The 27,863-nt window shown below is 39.7% G+C and overlaps 2 protein-coding genes across 4 annotated transcripts in view; one reads left to right on the top strand and one right to left on the bottom strand.

Moving 5' to 3' along the window:
- Window positions 1–3,868, bottom strand: part of COL19A1 (collagen type XIX alpha 1 chain) — a 181,761-nt gene extending 177,893 nt beyond the window's left edge. For both annotated transcript variants that reach the window (XM_072333644.1, XM_072333645.1), the window contains exons 1-2: window positions 3,737–3,868; window positions 1,554–1,683 (exon numbers count right to left, since the gene is read on the bottom strand). In XM_072333644.1, the coding sequence (XP_072189745.1) occupies window positions 1,554–1,647 (94 nt within the window). In that variant the 5' untranslated portion in view covers window positions 1,648–1,683; window positions 3,737–3,868. The remainder of the gene's footprint in view (window positions 1–1,553; window positions 1,684–3,736) is intronic.
- An 18,224-nt stretch (window positions 3,869–22,092) lies between these two features.
- The window catches only part of LMBRD1 (LMBR1 domain containing 1), a 65,549-nt gene continuing 59,778 nt past the window's right edge, over window positions 22,093–27,863 (top strand). For both annotated transcript variants that reach the window (XM_072333641.1, XM_072333643.1), the window contains exons 1-2: window positions 22,093–22,218; window positions 23,231–23,407. In XM_072333641.1, the coding sequence (XP_072189742.1) occupies window positions 22,159–22,218; window positions 23,231–23,407 (237 nt within the window). In that variant the 5' untranslated portion in view covers window positions 22,093–22,158. The remainder of the gene's footprint in view (window positions 22,219–23,230; window positions 23,408–27,863) is intronic.

Here is a 27,863-nt window from a genome sequence, read left to right as displayed (position 1 = left end):
CAAAGGCTGTTCTTCCTCACCTCCTGCTTTCTGGTCTTTAACTTACATTTCTATTTTGTATGGTTTCTATGCTTTTCAGTCTCTAGGAAAGTCTTTTTCCTGTTATCACCTTGAAGCTTCACTCGAAGTCTATTCCCCGCTGTTGGCAGACCCACACATGCTGGCAGCGATCTACTTGTTATTCCTCACCATCTGCCTATATCACCTCATCCTGCAGAAGCCTCTCAGTTGTACACTGTTAGTTGTTCTCAGGAGAGTCTCAGCCTCTCCTCTTCACATCAGTGGTTCTATTGGACCCATATTTGATCACTTCCTAGCCATCAGATTAGGGTAAATTCCCACCTCCCTTCCATCTGTACAAAACAAACTTAGAACGTAGTTCAGATCTACTATTCATAAGAGGTCCAGTTTATCTGTCACACCTTATAACAAAGGCTTATCTTTTCCTGAGATATCTCTTCATTAGAAAAAAAAGAAGTTCCAAATTTAGCTAGTTACATTATCAGGGAGCCTTGTGTGCTCATTCTCTTCTACTCTATGTAAGTCCTCCCTTCTGTAATGCACTGGGTAGGAACAAAAGAGATGACAATCTTTTTTGACTCTTTTAGATGATCAAAGAGGATAACTGTGTCCATTCTCACTCTTACAGGGGTTAAGAATAATTTATTGGTGGAGAATTTAGCTTCACTGCCCTAAACACGGAAGGCAAAATGAGAGTCTAAGCTATATTTTATATTCAGATTCTTCACAATGCATTACTGCTGTCCCAAAGCCTACACATTACATTTAATAGTTAATAAATGCTACTATTTATTGTTAACTGGAGCAATAACAGGATTATTATGCTAGAAATTGACTTCTAAATTTTGGGAGCATGAGTTTCCAAGGCATTGCACAGATTCAAAGCTACTATGTACATACAGATCCTATTATCTTCCACCAGCATTGCTACAAATACATTTCACTTTCTGCAAAGTTTAGCAGAGCAAGATAATATGGACAGTGAGAGAGAGAGAGAGGAAAGTGGAGAAGCATGAGAATATTTGTAGAAGATGGGCAACAGCTTTTACAGCAAACAACTTAATTATATTCTTCTTCCCTGCCTTCTTAGGTACAAGATCCTGTCTCACTGTATGTCTGTGAAGCATGTGACACGGTTTGAGGATTAACTTCAGGTTAGGTTAATGTGAGCATTAGGTTGTTTAGATCAGTGTAACCACTTATCTAAGACAAAGCCATGTGATTTTTTTCACAGCAGTTTTGCAAGCCTTGATTCAGAATCTTGCTTTGTATTGTAGGTTGAGAAATTACAAACCAAAACTCTTCAGAAGTACAACTGCTTCCAAATGTGAATCTTTCAAGCACTCGAAACAGAAAGACTGCTTTTGAACTGCTTCAGGTTTGGACATGGTCACAAAGAGGTTAAACAACAACAACAAAAAATCTTTTTTGTTTGCTTGTACTTATGTCCCACATATTGTGCTTATTTGTCTACAGGCTGAGTATCAGAATTTATGTCTTTGGGCATTGATGTGCAAGAAAGATGGGAATACCTGTCTGGTCACTGACGGCCACAGCAGTAGAAGCAGGGAGGAGCAGAATGACTGCCATGCAAGGCCAAAATGCGCAGGATCCAATGCACTTCATCTCCCCCCGGACACATGTGAACAATCAGCTACAAATCTGAAACAGAAGATAATCATATTCAGAACAATCTCTGCTTCAAGAATGTCTCAACTACAAGGAAAAGGGTAAGCCACTAGTCATACAATAAGGGTATGATTTATCTATTTTGAGGAGCTATAAAAATAGACCGAAGTAAATTTAGAAATATTCCTTCAGTTCTCCATCTCATAAGCATCGTCAAAAACATTAACTCACAGATACTAGCTGTGAAGCAAAACATTATTTATTTCATTAATAACAACTGGTTTTATTTCTCCCCCCTGAAGTCTCAGTTTTAAACACATTGAGGTAACCGCTCGGTGTCACTGTGCTGCTGAGCACCCAACCATCACAAGGACAACGTGTTACACCTCTGGTGTATGTGAAAACAAACAGAAATACGATGCTTCTCCCTGGTGCAGAGTCCCCAGGTGCCCGGCACTACCTGAGCTGAGTTCACAGCTTAAACACCACAAAAGCACAATCAAGCTTCAACAACACGTCCTTCAGCCCCTACGCATACCAGCTTTTCTCCTAAGCCAGCTATAACCTCTAGAAACAAATGAACCCAGCAAAACACAGAAAGTGACAAGAACTCTTCTAACCACAACTTATGTTAAGAACAGCAAATCCTTTACCTACGACGTACTCTTCAGAATTATCTTTGAGAGACCCCCCAGCAGAGCCACTCTGTCAGTCGCACACGCTGACAGAGACCACACCACCGTTAACTTTCCCAGCCTCCCCAACAGCAGCACGTTGAGCACACTTTCAAGCACCATTAATTTCCTGCACCTGCTTTACGAGCACGGAGTTGCCGTGCCAGCCCTCGTTCTCTGGAGGGCTCATGCAGGTTCGGTACCTCACGTTCCCACTTCCCGCAGCTCCGCGCTTGGCCTCCCGCTCCCTCCTCACACGGCGAGCGCACCTGAAGCTGCAGGACGAGCTTCCAGCAGCTCAAAATACAACGCGACGGCGATTCAGTTTCTCTTGGACGAAGTTGCGTCCGGCTGAAGGAGGATTTGAACACCCCACGAACGGGCGGGCGTGGGGGGCGTGAAGCCAGGGGTTGAATGACGCCGCGGCGAGGCGCAGCACCGGGCAGCCTCCACCCGCCCCCTTCACCGTCCCTCCCTCAACCCCGGCGGTGCTCGGCCCGGAATCTGCCGGCGCCCCCGGCCCGCTCCGACCAGCGACGGGGCAGGCATCCGCCGACGCTTCCTCCCTGGCAGCGTTGCCAGCAGCACTCACGGGCCGCCGAAGGTGGCGCGGCGCCCCCTCTGCACGAGGGAGCCCTCTGCCGCCGGACCCCCGGCCCCGCCAGGTGCGAGCGGCACACGGAGCCCGGCGCCGGCATGCGGGCGGCGGCTCTCGCTCGCCCCGTCCCGCGCCGGGCACCGCGCCTGGCCGAAGCCGGTCCCGCCGCGCCGCCCCGCGGGCAGCTCCGGGCGGCGGCCGGGCCCGCAGCGCTCCTGCTCCGCGTCGGCGAGGGGCGGGCAGGTGGAAGGCGGCCCGGCGGCGGGCGGCGCTCCGTTCCCCGGCGGGGTGGGTCCGCTGGACCTGCGCGATGCTCCCGGCGAGGGCAGTCGAGGAGCCCCGGGGCTGCCCGGCAGCGCTGCCCTTCCGTGGATTTGCCGTGCCCTCCGCAAGTGCTGCTGTTGGCAAGGACGGTACCGGGATGTAGACGACCCCGTGCGCGCACAGATCAGAGCGACGCACGCTAACAGATACGCTGAAAAATGTAATACGTACACATGTTGTGTATATATAGTATTGTGCCGATTTACAGCGGCTTAACTTTTGTTATTATTATTATTTTGTAAATTACTACATTTGTACCAGGACTGCTCTCATTAGCATGCATCTGTAATCATACAGTCACGCACAAGCACCCCTACAGCTCAGGCTGATTACAACACGCTAAACGCTCACTGTGCGTGTTTCTATTGGGTGTAGTTAATATGACAAGATCACCAACAAACTTCTGCACGAGCACCAAAACAGGAATATTGAAGCGTGAGCGCACAGGTAAGTTGTTCAGACAACTCACTGCGAATAGCGAGCTGCTTACCTTTAGTTTCTATTCCAGCTCGTCCCCCAGCAGTACAGACATGCTCGTGCTGCTGCGTGCCGAGGAGTTACGGAGCGCGGTGAGGGGATGCAGCGCTGCCCTTATCAGTCTCACGCAGCGTGACCCTCCCACTCCGCTCGGAGCTGCGGGACAGGACGGACCGCCGCCCAACAGGCTCTTTACACAGTCAGATATCCGAGGGGCAGCGGCGGCACAAGAAATGTTTTCTTTCAACCCCCTCCCCTCCAGTTCTGTGTAAATTAATTTGCCAGAGTATGAACACGCAAATGTAAGGGTATCTGGCTTCGGGCTGTAAGGAACAGATTACATACATTAGCATGCTGGCAGAGGCTGGCTATTATCACTTAAAGTATATAAAATTAATGACGTGTGCTTATACTTACCATAAATTTAAAATTTGTTCATCCAAGTAACCAAGAGAGCGTGCCTATTTACAGCACTGATGCTGCAAAATGCAGCAGATTACTGGCATTTGTCCTGCCTTTCAAAACCCATCATTTGCAAATCAGAACGTTCTCGCACTGTGCTATCATCTGCCTACAATAAAGCGGTGACATTGAGCGCTGCCCCTGGATATGCCAAACTGTACTTTTCTCAGTTCTGCGTGTGCTTGTGGCAGTTTTCCGTATTGCATTTCATGGATGTAAACCAGACAGAGGGATAGAAAAATAAAGTGACAAGATATACATACACAGAGCACAGATTTAGAGCTTATTTAAACATATTTCATTTGTGTATTTTCAGGGCATATATTATCTCCTATCAGAATTGTTTTGACAGGGCAAAAAAATGGAAAGGCGGTGACTACTGAATGAAGGGTACTGAACACCAGTTTAGCTCAGCTGGTTTTAAGGTCAGCAGACTTTAATGGTTACCTATTTTTGCCTTTTCCTCCCAGCAGATTTTCACCAGTGTTCCAACAAAGACAGTGTGTTGAGATGACAAACCACACACAAAAACATGAATATCTTCTTGGTTTAAATTTCAGAGCAGTTTTCCTTTCCAATGTAGCATCAGAAGAGAAAGATGAAATTGCAGTTTATGTGTCCTTTGTAAGGTGTTTTAATCCAGACCTTTGCTAGGCTCGTTCTGTGACTTTGTGCACATCACGCTTTTCACTTGCTCCTTCCTTTCCTTCTGAAAGCTATGGAAAGTAAAGCTTCACCACCTCGCAGGGCAACTCTCCAGATCACAGTCCTCAGTTGCAAAATCAGCTGAGTATTTCCTTTGCTTTGAGACTGTTCATTTTGATAAAGGCTGCAGTGTTGAGACCTAATTCAGTGTATCAAAACGAGTTTTGAGATCCCTCGTTGAAAGACCCATTGTAAAAGCTCTGCTCCCCGTGAAAGGCATTATCAATTTTTATTTGAAAAGAAATGTGTTTCCCATTGCTCTTTCAAGTTATTAAAATTCTTGAAATCCTTTCTCTTTACTTCATTTTACATACCCTAAATATATAAATCCAGCTCTTACAACGTCATTAATCTTGGTGATTTACATTCTGAATTAGGTAATCTACCTAATTGTGTAATACTTGCAGATACAATCTTTTTTCTGCTCCTCTTTTTTCTGCTTCTCAGAGCTTTAGCATTGCTCAGAATTTCAAATTCTAGCTTGCTTTTCATTGCTTGTGATGTAATAATGAAACATTAACCCAAAATCTGAGGATGTTGTTCCACTTACTGAGCCAGCAACACTCCAAATAGAAAATCAAAAATACCTTATTTGGGCAATGTCAACTTCAGAACACTCCACATCATTATGAAAGTATTAAAAAGAAGAAGAATTAGAACCTATTGTAATGTTCCCTGGCTAATATTGCTTCCTGTACTCTGGCCCAGACCTTCAACTAAATGAGATTATGCCAGTTCATGTAAGTCAAAGAAATTACTCTGATTTATACTGGTGAAGGAGGACTTGGACATTGGAGACAGTAACTGTATGTATTTACAGAGAACACTTCATGCTGACAGAAACAGCCTTGAATGACTAGTGACATAACAACTGGGATCATGAAAAATCTTACTGTCGACAGAACTCTGTTGGGAACCAATAAAATCTCTGTCCTGCAATACAAGAAGCAAAGCAACGACTCACAAAACTTCTTTGTTCTTGTGCACAGCTTAAAAGTGTAAACCAAGTTCACCTGCAAAGTTGACAGTGTACTGCACAGAAAACACTGCTGCGCTGAGTTCCTCTCTCCTGGTTTGAAGGAAGCACTGGAAATGGCTGATGAGAGTATGTGATCTGAAACATTGTAGCAAGGAGATGCCCTACGATGCTACCTGTGTAGCAACAAACTTTTCTAGATATCTCTGTTTAGCTGAAGCTCTCACTGGCTTACAGAAGAGTGGATCGGACCTGAGTACAGACAAGTGCCAAAGCAAATACACCAAAAGAGAGTGAGCCTAAGCTTGGCACCACGCTTAGCACAGCCGTGTAGAACACATTCCACCTCCTGTGCTGAGAATGAACTGCTTCTCTGAGCAGCTTTAACTAGAAGTGCAGCTGCAGGCAAGATACAGGGGGAAAGGAGGGAGAACTGGGGTGGGAGAATGCAGGGACAGACTTATTTGTTCCAGAAAACTTTTCTCTACTGCTGACAGTCACTTTCAGCTTTTGTTTCTTTTTCAGCACTCTTAGATATCCAAAAGAGCCAAGTCACATAGCTCACTCTTGTCTGTTTGCTGCTAACAGATTTGTCTCCATCTTGTTAGACCCACATTTTTAACTTGCGTTGCTTGTGACAACACATACGCAGGAATGAAGCCTCGAGCTTTGACAATTCTGAAAGCAGCAGTACTCCACTTGAAAAGTTTTCTAAAAATGATTAATTTAAGCCTCTGTCTTACTCATTTGTTTTGTTTCTCCTTTGTTTTTTTTTTTAAACGCACAAGTTCTTTGCCAGATGAACCTTTCTGCCCTTTGCAAGGTTTGCCAATCAGTCATGACAGCTGCATTGCACTGAAACAATTAAAACGTTCATTCTTTTGAATTTGTTTGTAACTTCTGCAGTGGAGATAAACTCTGCGTAAGACCAAATGTCAAGTGTCACTATCTTGTGTGTGCCTGACAGAAGGTCTTGCTTTCTGTTATGGCTATTTAAAAAACCTCCATATTCTTCTTACAGGCTTTTTTTTTTTTTTTTTTTTTTTTTTTTTTTTTTAAAGAGTGGATTATTTTTTATTTATTTATTTTTACTCCTGCCAGCAGATTCAGTTTATCCAGTTTAAGCTTCTTTTTCTAATCTTGCTCTCCAGGACTCAAACCCTCTCTCTGTCAGTGAAGTATCTGTATCTTGTAGTTCCATTTCTGATAAATTGAGCAACATCACATGAGAAGAAATGAAGATTTCTAATGAATGTCTGAGCAAGTAGGGCTTAAAACTGTTTTTGTTTTTTAAGAATCCAGCCCTGTAGTTTTAACACATAAAAAGCACATCCCAAATAGATTGGAGACACATCAGGCTGTAATTATTCATACTGAAAAGATTTGAGTGAATACAATTTATTCTATAAAATTTTCTGTGTTCCTGAAAATTGCCTTCCATGTCATGCACTCAAGCAGGACCTCAAAACATACACTTCCAAAACAGGCTGATGTTTTCTCAGTAACGCAGTTACCTTTAGTAGATTTTGTGTTTTTGGCTTTAGGTCATCTTTCTACTGTAAGGTTTTGTAATTAAATACATTATTTATTATGTATCAATGTCAGATACTTGCTATTCCAATAATCATAGACTACATCCACTGATAAAGCCAGGAGTTGTAAATGCATTTGAATACTTTTGCATGTGAAAATATTTCCTCACTTAGCAGTTGCAAGACATTAAGTTGTTAGGGCATAATTAGTTCCAGTGCTAGTGTGGAGTCAACAACTAACTCTCAAGATTAAGTTCAATACTCGATTAAAATAATCAACGAAATATATCTGGATTCCACTTATCAAGAAAAGGAAGAAACCAAAGCAGTTCCTAGCTAGTCCAAGCTTCATCAAAATGCTAAATTGCTTGGCCTCACTCCAAAATTAAATTAATCCATCGTGTCCAAACCACATTCAAAGTACCAAAAATAAAACATTTCAAGACTGATGCTAATGCTATGTTTGATACACTATACAGCTAGGTTTGCTCTAAGAATCTTCTGTGTATGTAAATGGGAGCCATTCTATGAGCTAATTTTTTGTGCATTCCTAACAAACGGCAAAATTTCCATGAATTGCAGTGCAGAAATATACAAATGGTCATGAAGAAAATTCCCAATAGATTCTTCCTTTTGACTGTCACTTTCAATGAGTGCACAAATTCCCCAGCTCCCAAAAATACATTTATATACAGTATGACGTCTGATGTTGACTTGCAAAGTGTATAGGTCACTAGGTTATTTTAGAGGGCACATAACAGCTAGACATTTGAGCTTGTACTTTTGTCTCGCTTCTAGCTGCAGCCTTTACATGCTATTGAATTGAGAGTTCTTAAACATCTGAGATCACAACTAGATAATTTTAGGCAGACAACAAGCTTAATAAATCTCTAAAATACTGGCTTAAATGTATAGAGATTAAATCCTGAGACATTCTCCTAAGTGAAAGGCGAAGTACGTGGATGCTTGCTTTGACTTTCCAGATTCTTATGCCCTCCTATTCAGCTGGAAATATGAATGATGGTAATTTTATTTGTTTCCTTACAGTATTGAAACTGTGCATTGAAATAACAGTGGTAGATTGTTCTGCACAAATTCAGAATCTTGGATATTAATTATGATTGTAGTTAGTAGCTTTTAAAAAATGATTGTCACACATCAGTCTTGCATACACAAACTTATAGAAGTTTTCTGAAAAATTTGAAACCAGTGATAACAGGACCTAAAACAATTTCATTTTTTGATGCAATATTCTATATTTAAATACAACTGCGTAAAGATAGCTGGACTGAAAGGATGAAACAGTGGGGGGCATTGACTAATAATGAGACTTGAAATTGCACAGACATTTAAGTTAAAATGGAATTTTGTCTGACATTTCTTGGGTTATCTATACCTCATCTTCCTGAAGTTTTAAAAAATAAGCATATCAAATGCAGCCTGTTGGCCTTATCTTTGCCTAAAATGAAGTTGCCCTGTAAGTCTATGAGGCTTATAGAACTTTGTTTACAGAAACTTAAATTTTTCCCTTCCATTTTCTAATATTTTCTAAGATTTGCATTATAGCAATTTTGAATTAGCATATTTCACATCTTTATAGCTTGCACATAGAATTTCAGTATATTCATATGGAAATACTGAGCCAAAATCTGTAACTCCCAACACAGCTGTCTAAAACCTGGTCTTCATCTTTTCAATTGAGAAGTGGCTTTTACAGACACATAGGTACTTCAGACTAAAACAAGCTACATGATGTGGTTTACATTTGGTTTGTTTTGGAAAACCACTTTTCTGCTTTTCTCATCCCTGGTCAGCTGTTTGACTGCACGCACTCTTGTTTCTCATGCAATACAGATGCCACCAAGGTGCACGTGCTTCTTCTGGTACAAGTAGAGTGGATTAAATATGAAAGAAAGAACAAAAAACAGTTATAAGTATTCAGATTATTTTTTTATTGCCTACTCCTTTGTGGAGCCCATAAAACAACAGAATGCATGGCAAACTATTTGTATCATGGCAGTGTGGTTATAAGCAACTATTTATCTATCCACAAAAAGATGAACTACGCCTTCTAACAAATTAAGTATCTAAATATTTTGGCACTGCTATTCTTGGTGTTGTTTCTCTTAGCTTGTTCAGACTGAACTGCTGTCATACTGAATTCTACAAATCCAAACCTATCTCAAGTTGGAATAACTTTACTAAATTTTTTTGTACCGCCCCATTAAGGGGTACTAAAAGTGCCAAACTTTGCTTCTGAAATAGTTATGAATACTTTACAAAGTACATGATACAAGTAGAGTCATTCACCACTATTAAATATCAGCAATATATTAAGAATAAATTTTACTTTTATATTTTTATACATTAAAATCTGATATATATTGGGATCAGACAGCACTAAACACTGCATGTGATACAACTCCACTACTTTTTTTTTTTTTTTCTTTTTGATGAGCTGACACATACTATTATAAGCAAAATAAACAACTGATGAAACTAGGTGAGGAAGAGAGCAGTTTGTCAATATGAGTACTGTTTGGTAGCATGTGATACCATTAACATAGCTGCAGAAAATCTCTGTCCTTAAGAGCATCCGAGGACAGAATCACAGAATCAGAAAACACCTATGTTGGAAAGAACCCAGAAGAAACACAGAGTCCAACTCCTGACTCATTACAGACCACTCAAAATTCAAACCTATGTCTGAGAGCACTGTCCAAGCACTTCTTGAACTCCTGCAGCTTGGGTTTGTGACCACTGCCTTGGGGAGCCTGTTCCAGGTGCCCCACCACCCTTTAGAAAAGAACCTAACCCTAACCCCCACCTGACCCTCCCCTGATTCAGCTCCATGCTGTTCCCTCACGTCCTGCACTGTCACCAGAGAGCAGAAATCAGTGCTTGCCTCTGACAGGCAACAACAGTACAAAAGATAATATAACCTCTCCAGACAGTTATCTGCACTGCTACGTAGCCCTCATGTTGAAGAGGTTTCCCCTTAAATCTAGTTAGAACCTCTATCTTTTCAGCTTGTGCCCACTGTCGTCCTCTTATCATGTACTACTGAACAGCTTGCTTTGTCTTCTTAATGACCTTCTTCTACATGCTGTAAGGCTACTGGGTGTCCAGAAAACTTCTCTTACCCAGGCTGAAGATGTTCATCTTCAGGCTTTAAAAATCTCTAATGTAATGACAAGTACACTGACACAGAAAGCAAACTCTTTAAAGACGATATTTCTCTACATCTTTTAAGCAGCAAATAATGAACAACACTGATTAGACTATCAACTCGCGTAGGTGCTGATTTTCAGCTCTTTTTCACTGCAAAGCTTCCATCAGAGTGTTTGTTTTCTAATTGCCTGGATTTAAAAAAAAAAAAAAAAGGAAAACAAACAAACAAACAAACAAAAAACACAAAACAAAAACACAACTTTGTGAAGTGTCTTGTTAGCCTCTGCAAATCAAGAGTTTGCTGTAGTTGTATGTACTTACAGAAATGGAAGTTTTGATGATGGCACTGAATTACAGGCTCAAATGGTTTGGAAAGCAATGGTGCCAACAACAGTAACAGAGCTTGACAGTCATTAAAATTTGGATCAACCCATTTCAGTTTTGAAAAAAAAAAAAAAAAAAAAAAAAAAAGCTGCACCACAGATTTCCTTTAAAGTCTCCACATACTTAATTACAAAAATCACTTATATTACAAGCCAACTCCTGAAGTTATTGCTATTCTAAAACTTGTATGGAAATGAAATATTTCTTGAAGTAATGACTTGCAGATTTGGCTTCCACTGATTTCTCTGGCAAATATACTTACTGCTTGGGCATGGAAATGACTTTGAAGAACTACAATATGGGAGCCCTCTGGTGGTTAAAATACTAAAATGCCCCTAAAATGCCAATCACTTAAGTGGAGAAGTCTCATGCTGCTTAAACTGTGCATTCAATATCTAAGAATAATGCATCTTATGATTAATTAAAATTTAATTGAATTACCTTTAACAAAAATGTCAGATTTATACATCACTCCTCTATAATTCTGTTTCTCCTTCTGTTCTTCCTTGTAAAACTCTCATGTTCATCTGTAAATTAAAGAGAAAAACTCTGTTAGAAAGTAGATGAAAGAGGAAGAACATGTAAAACTAAATTCTTGAGAACAACAAGAATAAAAAAAAATATTAATTTTGCATACCCATGTCTCCAGTTTCTATTGCCACATAGAGAGCCATTTGAATACATACTTATTCCTGCCCACCACCTCAGGACACTAATTTCCTAGCAAAGTGATTGGTAGTTGGTTGTATTCATAATCATTCATAACCAAATGATACCTGATCCTCAAGGAAGAACAGAAATAGCAGGAAGTAAAATAGATCGCTTTTCTGCAAATTCAAAACTAGTTGTAACTGCTTCTATGCTACTTCAGATCAAAAAGCCTAAATGATAAAACTTAAAAGCCAGCAGCCACTACCTCATGCCATTCCTCCTTTTTGTAAAACTCCCTACTACTCAAATCCTGGTGCGGTTCCTAAGAATAACAATTTCCTTCACACTGCCCCAAAAGTTACATCCTATCTAAATATAGTTGCTCTGAGTGGCATTTATCAGTGACATTTTTCAGATAGGAAGGGACACTTGGGACCTTTCTTGTGCAGTCCTCCTACTCAAAACAAGGTTACACAGAGTCCAGATTGTTCAAGGTTTAAATCCAATCAAGTTAGAAATAAAAGAACTTCTCAATTGATCTTACATATTATTTTTCTTTCCATAGACTTGGTCAGATTCTTCTATTTCAACTTATATCTGCTGTTTCATCTCCCCCAGACATGCACCACTGACTCCATCTTGTAGATGGCCTGTATGTATGGCAGCCTGCAGCCAAATCTCCCTGAAAGCTGCCTCTTCACAAGCTAAGTAGGGTTCCTCTCTTTCACACAGCCACTGCTCCAGACCTCAGTCATCATGATCACCCTCCCTCGAACTCAATACCACTTTATCAATGAGTTTCTCATCACATAATTAGTCACACATTCTTTCCAGATGCGAGCATTAAACTTGTTCTTTTCTAATCACTATGGGAAAAAAAAAGAAACTTCCATGCTCCTAGGCATAGGTTTAAGGCCCATTCTGGTGGTTAGAGATGAAGTTCAACTCCTCACTGTAGTATAAAATCACCTTTTCCATACTGCTAGACAACCTTTATTTTTCAGAATTCTTAATACATCACTTAAACCTATCATATGGACTGTAAATGGCTTTAAGAAAAATCTTCTGAGCAAGGGGAAAGTCATCTTTATCACTAAGATTACCTGCTAATTCTGGTAAATGACCTGAACTCCTGCCTACAATGAAGTCCTAAGGACAGCTATACTGTGTTAAATCCACTGACAAATACTAATGGAAGTGGTTGAAAGACCATAACTTACTACACTGACCTTTCAGGGCCAATAGCAAGCTCTTCAGATAACAAGGAAAGCTGAAGAAGTTTCCTTTGCATATCTTCACAGCCTCTGGAGCTCTCCAGCTGGCACTGAGTCTGGATCAGAGTGTTTAACAGTATTTGATGGACTTCTCACCCATGAGTTTTTTTCTATTATTTTTTAATAAAATATTGGCATATTCTTGGCACTCAAAGCATCTCAAGTTAAGACTACATAGTTACATCATATCAAGCAGGGCTTTTTTTCCTGTTAATTCTGCTGCTTGTTACTCTTTTTTTTGTACTCAAATTTCTTGTTGTAAGAATGAATAATTTGGTTTCCACTGTTCTATATGTTAGTCAGAATTTTTTAAATTTCTTCCATTTTTCCTTAAGTAGCATCTTCCCCAACACAGAGATTCCAAATCACATCTTCTCTATGCAGAAGATATTCCTTATTTCTTATTACTCTACCCAAAATTATCCCAAATTTCCATTATTTTTTTATGATAGACTTCATGAACGTTGCGAGTTGTTTTGACATCTAATATAGATCTATCTGTCTATTCCCTCCGTTTCTATAACTATTTACTTCCTAAACTGCATATTAACGATTCTGAAAGCCAAATCAATTGGCAGCTTCACTAATTAATTTCCAGGGGCCGAACTGAATCTACTTTCCTGGTTAATCTCTACCCAGGTTAATCTCTACCCAGTTTCCTCATCACATTCTGGAAAAATCTGAAAACATATTCTTGTCTTGGTTGCATTTTTCCCATGTACATAAGATTAGAAGCACCTCCAGTAATTAAGAACAAATATGCACAAAACAGTAGCTTGGACATTCTAATATGATCAATCAACCAATCCCAGTTCAATGACTAGTACCATGAAAAAAATACAGGGTGAAATCTTTTCATTCTGACTAAAAACAGAAGGCAGAGTTTCAGAAGAATTTAGCAGTTCGTGCATTTCTGCCTATAAACCTCTTCCACCTGCAGATGTAAGTCCACATTGCTTTCATTCTTATCAGCTCACACAGAGTTGTAATTTGCATATGGGAAAGGCAATAAAAGCTTTTACATTAAAAAATAATAAGCAAATAGAAAGACATTGACCTTGGAAATTTCTCATTTTTACAGTGCTCATTAAAAGGACCATCTCTGACCTACGCTCTATCTCAGTAATCTCTTTTGCCCTCAGACTCTTTACTCGAACTGGTTTTGTTCAAGTTGAAAAAAAAGTAAGGATGAAAATAACCTTCATAAGCATCACTGAATATTTTTTGGTATTGTATTAAAAGAAAAACTGCTCAAAATTCTCATTTATTCTGAATTCATAACTAAAATATGTATTTATGTTCACCTATCATTTCTCAGTCTTCTCAAAGATAATCCCTACTCCAATTATAAAGTAATAATAAATTCTATTCCCCTACTTCAGAACTATCACAGCAATAAAAAACCCACATATTTGTTGTAACTTGTGAGAGTTCTATGCTGTAGTAAAGAGTTCACTGATCCCAAGATACTGCAGTTTGTTCTTCTCATGTTGGAAACTCTGCTCTGTGTAATGTATCAGCCTTCACACACACACACACACACACACACACATATATATATACACATACATACATAATTTTACATAAATCAATTATTTCATGAATTCATTTTCAAAAGATGACAAGAATGACGTGGTACATAAATGATTTTACAAATGGATAGCACAGAAAATGTCTTTAAACTCCAAGAACTACGATACAATCTCAGACTTGGGTTCCCCAAAACAAACACTGCCAGTAGCAATGGTTTCATTGGGAGGACCACTGTATGTTTACCTTTTACAGATGTTTTTGAATGTTTCCCCTAGATCCCACAAAATACCGAGAAGACTTCTTGCCCAACTCAAAGTAAACATTTGTTTTTCCTTAATGTGACATCATTTTGAAAGCTGTTCCATTCCCACATTTACCCAGAATAAGAACTGAGCAGATTTCACCCAAGTTAAGGTAAAGATTTTCACAAGGTTCATAAAACTAGAAACCTTCTCCCTGTTATTCATTCAAATGCTCAGGCATTGATACGACAGTAAGTAATGAAACTGAAAAAAGCTTGAAAGGAAAACAAGATTTCTGTCCTAAAAAGCAGTCTGAAGACCTCAGTATGGTTGAGGTGGTTGCAACAATGTACCATTTAAAATAAAGAAACTACAAGGAGCGAAGGATACCTGATATTCTCTACTAATGAAAATAAACACTCTGGGCCATTTGGGGTTTCTAAAATACTGCTTACAAGCATGCAGACTGACAAACTCCAATCTTAGCCAAAAGAAGTTCTACTTTTTATTATTATTATTATTATTATTATTTATTTATTTATTTATTTATTTATTTCCCCTAGGAGAAAGTAAAAATTTATCAAATGAGAAATGTCTGTTAGTAGTGTTTAGGAAGAAATATAAATCCACGTAACTGGTTAAATAAGGTCAAGTAAGCATTGAAGTCCACACTTAATTATACCTTTAACCATAAGGCTGTGATACATTTTGTCAAATAGCCCTAAACCAATTTATAGTGATTTCTAACATTATAAAAAATTAAAAATAAAATTTTTAAATAATTTTTAAATAAATTTTCACTTAAAGGATTTTAAAATATGGGATTCCCATTAGTCTGCACACTTTAAGCCCTCCCTGAAACTTGTAGGATTATCAAGTGGGAGGAAAGCAAGTTGGTCAAGTGAGAAGGTGCACCTGCTCTCTTTTGGTATGTACACTATCTAGTTCAAGTATGATACTAATCCCTTGTCCTCGGGAAAATGAACACTGTATTATGTTTCATATACTGTATTTTCTACAGTATCTCTCCTTTTCTTTCAGTCTTCTTACCACATTAATATTAATAAGCAGATTTGCTACTCAAAAGTATATTTGACATGCAAGTCACCTTGAGCAGTTTGTACTTATTTCTGACTACACACAGACAAAAAATGATTGTTTATAAGATAAGAAATATTAAATTTTACTCTTCATAAAATGAAATCTTTATAAAATATAATTTTCACTTTTTTTTTTAAGACTTCCAGTGAGAATTTATTAAAAATAAGTAAATAAATAAATAAAAATAAATTAGTTAATTATTAGCTTGCAGTAAGGATGAGATGTGCAAACAGGCTTATCAACCCTAACTAGATTAATAAAAATTTTCCAGAAATGATTCATGTCCACTTATACAAATCTCACCATGCAACCCCAAACACAATGTCTTAACCAAGCAATTCATAGAACTGCAGCTCATCAGCACATTCTCAGACCTTGCTGCACCTTACAGTAATGAGCTTTTATTCTTCCCTGCTCTTCCAAGGGAGAGAGGAAGAGACAAATTCCTAAGCCTAGGTAGGAAGAAGCACATCCATTACTAGAGTACAGAGGAGAACAGAACCACGTGGACAACTACCAGGCTTATTTTATAAGCCATGCTAGTTTGACCATGCTGTTGGAAACACAGCATGGATGTCCACCAGTGCAGCTGAGATGAACAGTGACTCAGTCACTGTTACTCATACTGTCAGCTATGAGTGTCTCAGCAAATGGAGTATGAATGAAGCCACTTCACTGGCTGGCATGTATCACACCACTTCCTTCTCTTGAGTAGTAACACTTCAGAAAATTACACCTGGTCTCCTATTTGTGTGGAATGGAGATGTTTCCTCTGCATCAGTGATGAACTGTACCCCCTCAGATGACTTGACTCATGATAAGGAGTCTTTCATTAATTAGTTTCTTAATTAGTCTTAACAATGAAAATGCCTAAGAGTTTTATTCTACAGTTGCTTCTTTTCAGTCCCAAAGTACTAAGGCTTAAATAGTAGGCCTCAAACCAAAGTTGACTGCAAGATGAATCTCCCAACACAATGTTATATATCATTAGTATCTGATCATTAGCTACATACACATCTCAGACAAAACATCTCATTAACAAGAGACACAGCTTAGATAGATAGCTTAGATGCTATGAGAACATATGAACCAACTACCTGGTTCCTCCTTGGGTTCTGGTCAGACTTAATGTGAAATCCAAAGGGAGAATGAAAGCAGATGTTTTCACCTAATTGTCATGAGCTTGTTTATTCAACAGTATAAAAGACAGACCCCTTATAGCAAAGTTGGAGACCTCACCTATGAGCACATGCACTGTGTAAGACCTCCCAACGGCCAAGAATTTGCCTCTCCAAATCCTCATTGGAAACTGGGATCCTCAGTGACTAGGAATCTAGATAATGTATTAGGGCAATTAGCAATTTCAACAATCACGAAGGTCAACACGATAGAAAGGTTAGGCAAGAAATCTAACAACAGAATAACTGATGCAATAGGAAAACATTATAAAGGAGGGAAAAAAAGGACTGCTCACATATCTCTGAAAAAGGATCTAAGCTCATAGAGGAAAACTTCACAAAGCAGAAATCTCCAGAAAGAGATTCTTCCCCCAGTGGCAGTGAGCCCTTAAATGGGGTCTAGGAGAGGGGCAGCCAGGCTCCATCCCTTCTGGTCACACAGCCGAACTGTCTTCACATGTGCTCCCAGGGCTGACTGCGTCCTTTCCCCAGGTGATCAATCAGTGGTTGAGGCCATGACTCAACGGTTCCCATACATTGAGGTATCTTTCTTAATCACTATTGCTGTCCTCGTGTAGTAATGGTAAGGTATATTGCCTTTGCATTGCCTTGTTCTGTATTATTCTTTCTGTATCATTTCACTTATTATTGCTTTAAACTAACTTAAAGATAAACATACTTCATTAACTTGGTGTCTGCAACCTTTGTGCTGACCTCGTCCACTGGCAAAACAAGTCCATGACATATGAATGCAATTAAATTTTTTGAGTTTTTGTTGACACCTGCACCAGCACAGCCTTAGGAATATCTTTATCAACATTACTGAATATGCAAACTATGGGCAGAAATCAGTAAGGGAGAAAGCTAGTGCTCTTTCCTGGACAATTTAATCTTTGTCAAAGTTCAGTGAGAACAAATGAATGTGTGCCCTCTTTTAGCTAGGATCTTCAAACTTGCATTTAGCAAAACAATGATGTACAAGAAAAAACAGGCTATATTCTGTTCTCTTGTCATTAATTATCCAAGAAACAGGTGTGTGAATGAATGACTGTGTGTTTGAATCCTGTGGACTACTTAAGACACTGTAAAACTTTAGTTAATTCTGTGAGAAAAAACTCTACAAATGAGAGTACAATGTATGCAGTATACTATCAATACCCAGACAGCAAAGAAGTATAGAGATAATGATGTATAGCCCCCTGAAGCAAAATGTAGGTGGACTTGAGGCTCTACAAAAAGGAGCTGTCCCGCAAGCATATAAAATGGCTGCAAAAGACAGAATGCCAATAAATGTCTAACCAACAAATCCCCAGATGTGGTCCTATTACCTTATTAACAGTAGGTTAACGAAGACATATTACATTTTCTACTACTGAGAAATATATGTATATATTACTGTTAAGAAATTACATACTCTTAACTTTTTAAATTAGCCATATTTGAAAAAAAATTTTTGATCACACTAAGGTTGCTTTTATGGCTTATTTACTAAAATAAGTGAAATATTTATGTAACCACTTAGGTCAAAACAAGATGATGTGTGGTAGGATGGATCTATAGCATTTTCTTTTTTTACACAAGTCTTAATTCTAACTAGTTATGGGTCTCTGATGTTCACTATTTCAATATTTTATTGATAAAGGTATGCAGCATTGTAAAACTCATAAAATCTTTATATACCCCAAAGGCAGATTACTTTCCTTCCCACTTGGGGATAGTTTATTTTTAAGGCTGTTCTTTAAGTTTTTAATTCTTCATGGGGCCTAGGTTTGTTTTGAATTATAACATACATGTTTAAATAGTAATGATATCCAGGGAATAATTTTCTGTGTTGGAGATAATAGATACAAATAATTAGTAGTGTATATTAAATATATATAATAGGACATACGCAGCAGATTTAATAATAGACAGTAAGGCATTTTCCAAGATGATGTTTCCTTCTATGTGTGTTTATAACTGAAAAGGAACAAGGACTGAAATGCTACTTCCTGTAAACCCCTATTTCTTTAAATTTTAAATACTTGAATTATTCACAAGTCAGGCATTTCAGTGTTATTTGCTGAAAAACAACAAAAAACAACAACAAAAAAAAGGAAGTTAATAGTAGAAAACTGTTTACTATGAGCACATCATACAGCATTCATAATAGTAAGGACTGAAGAGACATCTAGCCATCTAGCCTAATAGTACCTGCAGGGCTGTTTTGTGCTCTGCTTCTGCCACATTCAGACTATGCGTATGCTGACCATATGCATACAGAGAAGGCAAATGCCTTTTTGACTATAATTCCCTTAATACTGAAGAATCTCTGTTTAAAAACAAATAAAAACAAAAAATAAATGAACATACACTGTCCATGACTTGAATATTGACTCAGCAGAACTCTTTCTAAAGTCTTTCAATAGTTGCTACAGAGAACTCCTGAGTTCTGATATGCATTTTCAAAGAATGTTATCACTGTATCATAGAGTATGTCACCAAAACCATGATGCCCTCTTGTTTCAGTTTATGACTGCTGACTCCTTCCCCCAGCATGCATTACAGTGAAGTGTTGTCTCCATCTTTGCAGTCACATTTCTGTAGGAGCTGGAAGACTGATGTGCAGTCACATAAAAACCACCTCTTTCCCTGTCTGAACAAGCCCAGCTCCTCTGCTGCATCTTCTCACAAGGCAAGTGCTCCAGACTTCAGCATCCTTGGAGGCCTTCCTGAATTCACAATAGCTTATCAGTCTTTCCTGTACTAAAAGCCTAAAATTGGACTCAGTACTCTACATGGGGTCTATCAAGAGCCTGAGGAAAAAAGAGAATAATCCCTCACGTTTACTGGCTGTGCCTCTGTTGGGGCAGACCAGGATGCTGAGGGCATTCTTTGCCAGTGGGTGACACTGGTTCTTGGCCTTCCCAGCAAAACTGATCTCTAGCCAGCTTGTATTGTTGCACAGGGTATTTTCTTTTAAGCTGCAGGTGTTTGTCCTTGCTGACTTCTGCAAGATTCCTGTTTGCGCATCCCTTTAATCTTGTCAGTACTGCTGGATCAAGTATATAGGTAGTTTCACCTAGCTAGTGTGCACAACAGCATGTGTGCTCAAAACATGGGACTCCCAAAACAAAGATAATGGTTTTCACTCCTTGACACACCTGCTCAAGCTACCAAGAATGGAATAGACTTAGCCTTCAGCATTTCCTCTATTGTGAGGGAACATTAGAGTGGAATGGTAAACACTATACTGAGAGTTTAAGGAGTTTGGCTGGATAAAGTGTGGGAAGGCCACCTTCGGGAACATCGGCTCCTTTCACTGGGAGGTGTGCTAAGTAAGACCCTACTGTCTCAGGTGAAAGAAAAGAAAAGATGAACAAGACAGAGAAAAAAGGATGGGGCTAATAAGGGAATCCAGACAAATTGGCAAGCATTCTCCACCTATTTAAAACCCCATTAGAAAACTACTACAGCTAACGATCCCAGGCATACTCTTTGGCTGGCTTTAAAGGATAAAAACTGTGTGCACATAGATCACAGAATTATACTGAGTTTTTAGAATTACACTATACAGAGTGAGGAAGCAGACTGACCTCTCCTCTTACAGGATCTCAACTAAGCTCCTGACAGCCATTGAAGTGAAGAAGAGGTATGAGATTTATACCAGCAGAAGGTATTCTAAAAGAGGTAGGAATGAAACAAGAGCAGTTGAAGCCCATTGACAGGATATTTTTAGTGGACAGAGTCCTCCTGCTGCCACTTTATTTCAACTTTTTACCCATTTAATTGTAGTACACAGTTATTATATGTGCTGTTAACTATTATAGTTACTATCCTGCATGGTCATGTTCAGTAGTTGCTGCAACAATATTTTGTAATTTGTAATAAGTGACTTCTTATCATTATAACTGCCTTTAAGTAATGATAATGCAGAAGCAAAGGTGAACAGCATAGCGGCTTAGCCATATAAATACTTGAGAAATGAATGATGCTGAATGGACAAATGAACTGAATTAGAAAGATCCAAGTGGTCAGAATCAAAAGAAATGAGCCCCAGTTGTTCAGACAACAAATGTCCTGTGTTTTTAGACATGGTATAATCTCAGCCCCATCACTATTTGATTCATAAATGCTGTCACGTTAGTACCTTCCACAGTGGCCTGACAGCAAACAGAAATGCAGCACATGTGCACTGCTCTGGAGGAAGCTTCCAGTTCTCCGGTTCCTCCAGCCACAGTTTTCCTCTCTCAAAACTACAAGTTCACCTGAACCCCTGCTCCAACCACACCACACACAGTTTGTGAGCACCATCACACCCCTCTCGCAGTAAACTGGAGCCCAGAAAAAATGTCAGCAAAGCAAATCTGTTCTACACACACACCACCAGGTACTGTCACCTAAGAGTGCCACATCAGGTGCCCTAGACACAGTTTATTAGTGCCACTACACACTGCCATCCCACTGTTCTCACACTAAACTGTAGATTAGTAAAGGCAAAAGGCAGTTTTTGAAGCTTTCACAACCACTCTTGGCACCAACTCAGCACTCACTGCATGCAGTTTTGAGTGCTACCATATAAGAAAGACATAAAACTAGTGGAGAGTGTCCAAAGGAAGGCTGGTGAGGGTCTAGAAGGCAAGGTGTACGAGGAGCAGCTGAGGTCCTTTGGTGCGATCAGCACAGAATAGAGGAGCTGAAGGGAGGCCTCGGGGCGGCTGCAGCTCCTCATAGGGAGCGGAGGGGCAGCGCTGAGCTCTGCTCTTTGTGGCAGCGACTGGGCCCGAGGGAACGGCATGGAGCTGCGACAGGGGAGGGGTAGCTGGGGGTCAGGGAAAGGTTCTGCACCAGAGGGAGGGCTGGCATGGAACGGGCTGCCTACACGAGTTCACGGAGAGTTTGGACGCCGCTCTCAGAGGTAGGGTTTGATTTTGGGTGGTGCTGTGTGGGGCCAGGGGTTGGAACCAGTGATCTTTATGGGTCCCTTCCAACTCGGGATACTATATGATTCTATTTTAAAGGTGTTTTTTTTTTTTTTTTTTTTTTTTTTTGTTTCAAACATTGAATTTGCTCGAACCTCTGGGTCCCGCTCCCCTCAGGTGCCCCGTACTGCCCCGCCCCGCTCCGCCGAACACCTTACAGCCCGCCCGGCCGCGCCGGTCCCCATGCATTTAAAGAGGACGTTACCGCTCCTCTTTAAAGGCCCCGCCCCCGGAGGCGGGCTAACTGCTGCTGACGGAAACGAAGATGGCGGCCGCCACTTCTGAGCTGCTGACGGGATGGTGTCTCTTCGGCCTCGCGCTGTTGGTGAGCTGGGCTCTCTCAGTTCGATTTTCCTCGGCTAGTCCTTCAGCTGCCTCACTCAGACCCTGCGGCATCTCAGTATTTCTTTTTCCCATCCCGCCTCCCTTTCGGACCGGTTTTTCCTCTTCCCCCTTCCTTGCGGAGCAGGAGCTTTCCGAGTTCCCTCTTAAACTTTCCACTCGCTGTCCTTCCCGGCGGGTTCCCCTTGTTCTCCCACGTTAACCCCGGCTTGGCCCGGCTGCCTGCTTCGCATCTCCCCGGCCTGCTGCTTCCTGGCCTTGTTTCTGCCTCGCAAGGCTGTTACTGTCTCGGGGTGTTCCTGATAAAGGCGATGTTGTAACGCTGTAAGTCAAAACAGAGTCCAGAGGTGAGGGTGTGTGGCCGTCCTGTTCTCCTGCTTGTGTCATATTTGGTGGTGGTGGTGAGGGTAAAAAGAGTGTATTGCTATAAAGAATCTGTTGCTGATGCTCAGATGAATGAGTATCCTGATTCTAGAACCGTAGGAGCTTAGAATGGTATGGTTTGGAAGGAACCTCAAATATCCACTAGTTCCAACCCCATGCCTTGGGCTGGGCTGCCCCCCACCAGCTCATCAGCCCAGGGCCCACACAGCCTGGCCTTGAGTGCCTACAGGGATGGGGTGTCCACAGCTCTCTGGGCAGCTGTGCCACTGCCTCACTGTCTTCAAAGTAAAAAACAAACTTCCCTCTGACATCTGATTGGAGTCTTCCCTCCTTTAGTTTGAAACCATTCCTCTTTATCCTATCACTGTCTATCCATGTAAAAAGTTAATTTCATTGTTGTTTATGATGATTCTGTGTTTATCTTTTCCCTTGAAATATTGGAAGGCTGCAATATTATCTCCCAGGAGCATTCTTTTCTGCAGACAGGACAAGCCTAGCTCCCTCAGCCTGTTTTCACAGGAGAGGTGCTCCAGTCATGATATAGGGTCTGACTTTAGTAGCTGCTCTCTGATGTCCTTGTTATGGTAGTCATAACTAACTGTGTTTTTCAGGCTATTCTGATTTTCTCCTGGGTTTATGTGCGCAAGTATCAGAGTCGGCGAGAAAGTGAAGTGATTTCTACCATAACAGCTATCTTTGCGTTGGCAGTTGCTTTAATTTCATCAGCACTACTACCAGTGGACATCTTCTTGGTTTCATATATGAAAAATCAAAATGGTACATTTAAGGTATGTGCTTGTGAAGATCTTAATTTTATCTTTGAAAGAAACACATCTCTTGTGTTAAGAACATGTTTCTTTTAAACACTTAAATGTAACAAGTAAGCAAAGGCTCTACTAGTGCTGGTGCTGTGGTTTCTGGGTACTAGCACTGCAAGTACAGTGCTGTCCTTTGTTTATTACTTGATCTGGATTTCACTTTTATTACTTCATAATTTTCCTGTAAGGCTTCCCAAATGCTACATTTCCAAATACTTATTCCTTTTGTGTGTGTGTGTCAGAAGGGGTTTTTGTGTGTTTGTCAGAAGGGGTATATGTGCTACTCTTTGCCTGTCCACATTTTGTAGATATTACTTTTTAGTACATTGTAATGGGATGCTGTAGAATAGGACTCATACCCCCCGTTTTTTAAAAACCGATTTGCTTATTAGCAGCTCAAGTTTCAGTTGTTTTTGCAATAACTCTTTTATTTTTATACTGAAATATTAATGTAACGGATTTTATTCTGCCTGAAATGTTGTGTATGAGATTAGCTGTCTGTGGAGCTTAGTAAGCTAGTTTTTTCCAGGGGAAGCTGGAAAGCTCCTTAAGGGGGGAGTGTGTTTGTAAAATCAAGTGTCTTAGTGTATGTCTTACTATATGATATCTGCAATTATTGTTTTTATGCTCTCTAAGCAAGATAGCTGAGCAATCTTGGCCCTAAAAGTTTTGCACAGTAACTATGCAGCCCTTTTGCAAGGGAATACTGGTGCTTGCATTTAGTTGTGAAATGTGTGAGTTCTTGCTGCTGAGTGAAATTAGAGGCTATGAGCTCTCAGTTAGCTTAGATTGAATACTTCACAAACCTTGCTTATCATCCTGAGCTGTTAAAAATTCAGCCGTCTCCTTAGTGAAGTCCCATCTATTTTATAGTAGATCTTTTTTCAGACCATTCTGTTAAATACTTCTTATGTCCATCATGTAGCTATTAAAAATAAAAAAAAAGAAACCATACAAGCAAACAGAAGACAAACCCATGCTAGAAATTCCAAGTGTTTTTATTCTAAGGAGTTACTTGAGGTAATGCTTCCTGTCCTGAGTAGGAATTACTTGTGAAATAAGTTATTGTCCACAGTGTTCATGGTAGCAGTTATAGCTGAGATGTTCTTGTTTCTAATGATGCTTCTGTCAAAATTGTGTCTGTGTCTCAACTCTTACGGTAATGTACTGGAAGATCTGTGATCTAGATGCTAAATTGTTGTGGTTTTTTTTTCCCCATCTTGCCATGCTATGACTTGCATTGCAACCTTTGTTATTGTCTTCCTGTTGTTGACTAAGCTTTGGGTGAGACTAATGAACAGAGTGACAGCTTCATCTGCCTGTGATGAAACATAACATACTGAAACCTTTGATGTTGCACCACTTTAAGCTCTGTTGAGATATGCTTGTCGAGAGTGGAACAATCTTTGCTGGGGTACTTGTGAAATTCTCGCTGAGTGATGACAGTAGAAATGTCCCCTTTAAATGAAATTGAAAGTCATTCTCTCGTTAAAATGTTTAGAAGGTCCAAAATGTCAGTTCAGCTTGTACTCCTTTTGTTTGGGGAAGTTAGCTGTTGTGGTTGGAGTAGTACTGCTGTAGTTGAATGCATCAATATCAGTCACTGAGTACAGCTGTTGGGGGGCAGGGAGATGCCTCTGACTCATACTAGTAGGGGAAGTAAAGGTTTTCACTGATACATTTTGGTGATTGTAATTAATAAAAGCTTTCTTAAAAGCTTTTTGTTTTAGTGTTTAGGTAAACTGGAGCAGCATTTTCAAAACTATCTTTACATGGCAACCTTTTACTAATTTGTTTATTTAAGGCATTTTTGACTGTATTTAAAATTTCTAGGTTCTTCATCACAGCTTCTGTTAAGGGGTAATCAAGAGTTGTAGCTTCATTTAGGCTATCATACCTGTTGCACATACTTAGAATTTGATGCCTTCATCTTACAGATGCTTTAAAGGTGATATGTATTGGCAAAGATAAGGAACAGAATGAAGCACAGCAGAATAGTGTAGAATATGTAAATTCAGTGGATCTTAAGGGGATTTGTCACTTTTCATCCTAAACTGCTCCTGAGGGCAGTAGTGAAATCTTTTTAGTCTATTGTGATTGTGATGCATTTGCTGTGTATCTTATAAATGTGGGCCATAATGGATGGAGGAGGAAACAGTCTGTGGACCTAGAGGTTGTCCTGATAAGTTAGTTTTCAGCAAGTCCTCTATAAATATAAATTTATACTGTTCAATTTGACAAATACTAGTGCTGTTGCTAATGATGTCAAAGCTCTGCTCACTAGGTAGCAGTGTGTGGCTTCTGACAAGGATGGCTGCTGTCCTTAGCTTTTGAGATGTCCCAGAGGAAGTTGTTACTGCTTCTGAATTGCTGATGAGGTGTGCATATGGATGACTTTCTGCTAAGAATGAGAATTCTTACTCTCTTAGTTCGCATAACTCTTTAAATAGAGCTTCAGCAGCTCAGTGTAAGCTGATGTAGTAGGTATGCTGTATGTTGGCTTGCATTGCACGCTTCTCTTTTGCAGGGTTGAAGCTCAGATGTATTTACACGCTGTAGTGAAGAAAATTTTTATATCTTTACCTATCTTAATGTGAGATAGAGGTGCTATTTTGCTATGCTCTAATGTATGCTTCCAAGTTGATTACTGTGGTCTGGTATACAACTTAATTCAAGCAATAAAATTGAAAATAACTGTTTTAATGTTCTACATCTTTGCTATCAATCCTAGTAATTCTTTTCTGAAGTTAGAGGAGGAGCTATTCTGGCTTTTAACAGCAAAGTCGTACTGTACTTCAGTTAATAGCTCTCTTTGTAAATTGGCTGGGCCACTTGAACAGTGGTAGGACTAAAAGGTTTTCTTACTTGGTCTCTTCTGATGTCAGTTTTGAATCTCTTATAAAAAAAGCTCGCTCTTATTCTAAGACCTAGTTGAAGGTAAGCAGTGCCACATGTTGCTACTTTTCCCTGAGGCGTAATTAAAGCAGCACATTTTTTTTTAACGCTTAGCAAATTAAACACTTTCATATTCCAGCACTTGACAGTGCTACATTAATCTCTTCTGAGAAAATATTTTTCGTGCTTTTTTTTTTCTGATTAAAGTATACATTTTTTTTACTAAAAGCTCATTGACAAATCATTTAAATGTTCAGTGTCGAGTGGTTTATGGGGGATTCTAATATAGTAACACAAAGGTGGTCCTGATTTCCTGAGATAACAGACTATACGTCATGAAGTCTGTGTTGCATGGGAATTTACCTACTTCTGGGAGAACTGATGAATTAAATGTTGATTTAGACTTACCTTTTGCAGTCTTAAGCATCATGCTCTCTTTATTACTACATGTGTTTTTACATCTATTGGAAAGACTCAATCTGAAAATATATATATATATGTACATAGGAATTTAACAGCTCCAGATTAGGTGTTTTGAAGCTTAATTCAGTGTTTATAGAATTCAAGTCTTGTATTAGGGTTACATTTAAATCTTGTAATCTTCACTTGGTTTGGAAGGAACCTCAAAAGACTTATCTAGTTCCAATTCCCTGCTGTGGTTGGGACTGCCCCCTACTGCATCAGCTGCCCAGGGCCCCATCCAACCTGGTGTTGAGTACCTCCAGGGGTGGGCATCCACTGCTCTCCAGGTAGCTATGCCAGGGCCTCACCATCCTCTGAATGAAGAATTTCCTTCTAAAATCTGACCTAAATCTCCCCTCTTTCAGTTTAAAACTGTTCCCCTTTCTTCTTACTGTCAAGCTGTAGAAAGCTGATCTATGTCCTTAAGAGCTGCCTTTTAAGGAGCTTTACCTTTCAGTTTGAACATTTGGAAAAGGAGACAATGGTTTAAACTAGATGGCCAAGAATTAAAAGTAAAGCTTTAAGACAACAAGAAAGCATATTACATAGCTGTTTTCCATTCTCATATTTAATTTTATCTATACAAGTTTTAGTCTTCATTATGGTATGACAGAAATGCTTCCTGCAGTTAGATGTTTTAAGGAATCTCATTATTAAAGTGCTGTGGGAATTGGTGCTTAACTGCTGAAACAACTCAACACAGAAAACCAGAAAAAAACTTCCGTAAACTAGATTCTAATAAATGATCCTTGGCTTACTCTTTGCCATCATTTATTTACACCTTTGGTAGCTTTCTATACTTGGTCACTTGTTTAGAAAAAGCATTCTTATATTTGTCTCCATGCATTTGTTTTCTTAAATGCACGATTCCTTTTCTGTGCTGTTAAATACAGTAGGAACTGGAGCTGTAGTGCCATAGACATAGTCAGAAGTTAAGGGGCTTTGTAGTCTACTAATATGTGCTTGGAAAAATAGCTTTGATACCTTAAAAAGCTATCATTACAAAATCAACTGTTCTTCCTAATTTGAATTCCTAACAAAGCAAGTTCTATGCAAATGTCACTCTACC

This window comes from Excalfactoria chinensis, chromosome 3 (genome assembly GCF_039878825.1).
Source record: "Excalfactoria chinensis isolate bCotChi1 chromosome 3, bCotChi1.hap2, whole genome shotgun sequence".
NCBI lineage: Eukaryota > Metazoa > Chordata > Aves > Galliformes > Phasianidae > Excalfactoria > Excalfactoria chinensis.
This window is presented reverse-complemented; position numbering and strand designations above follow the sequence as displayed.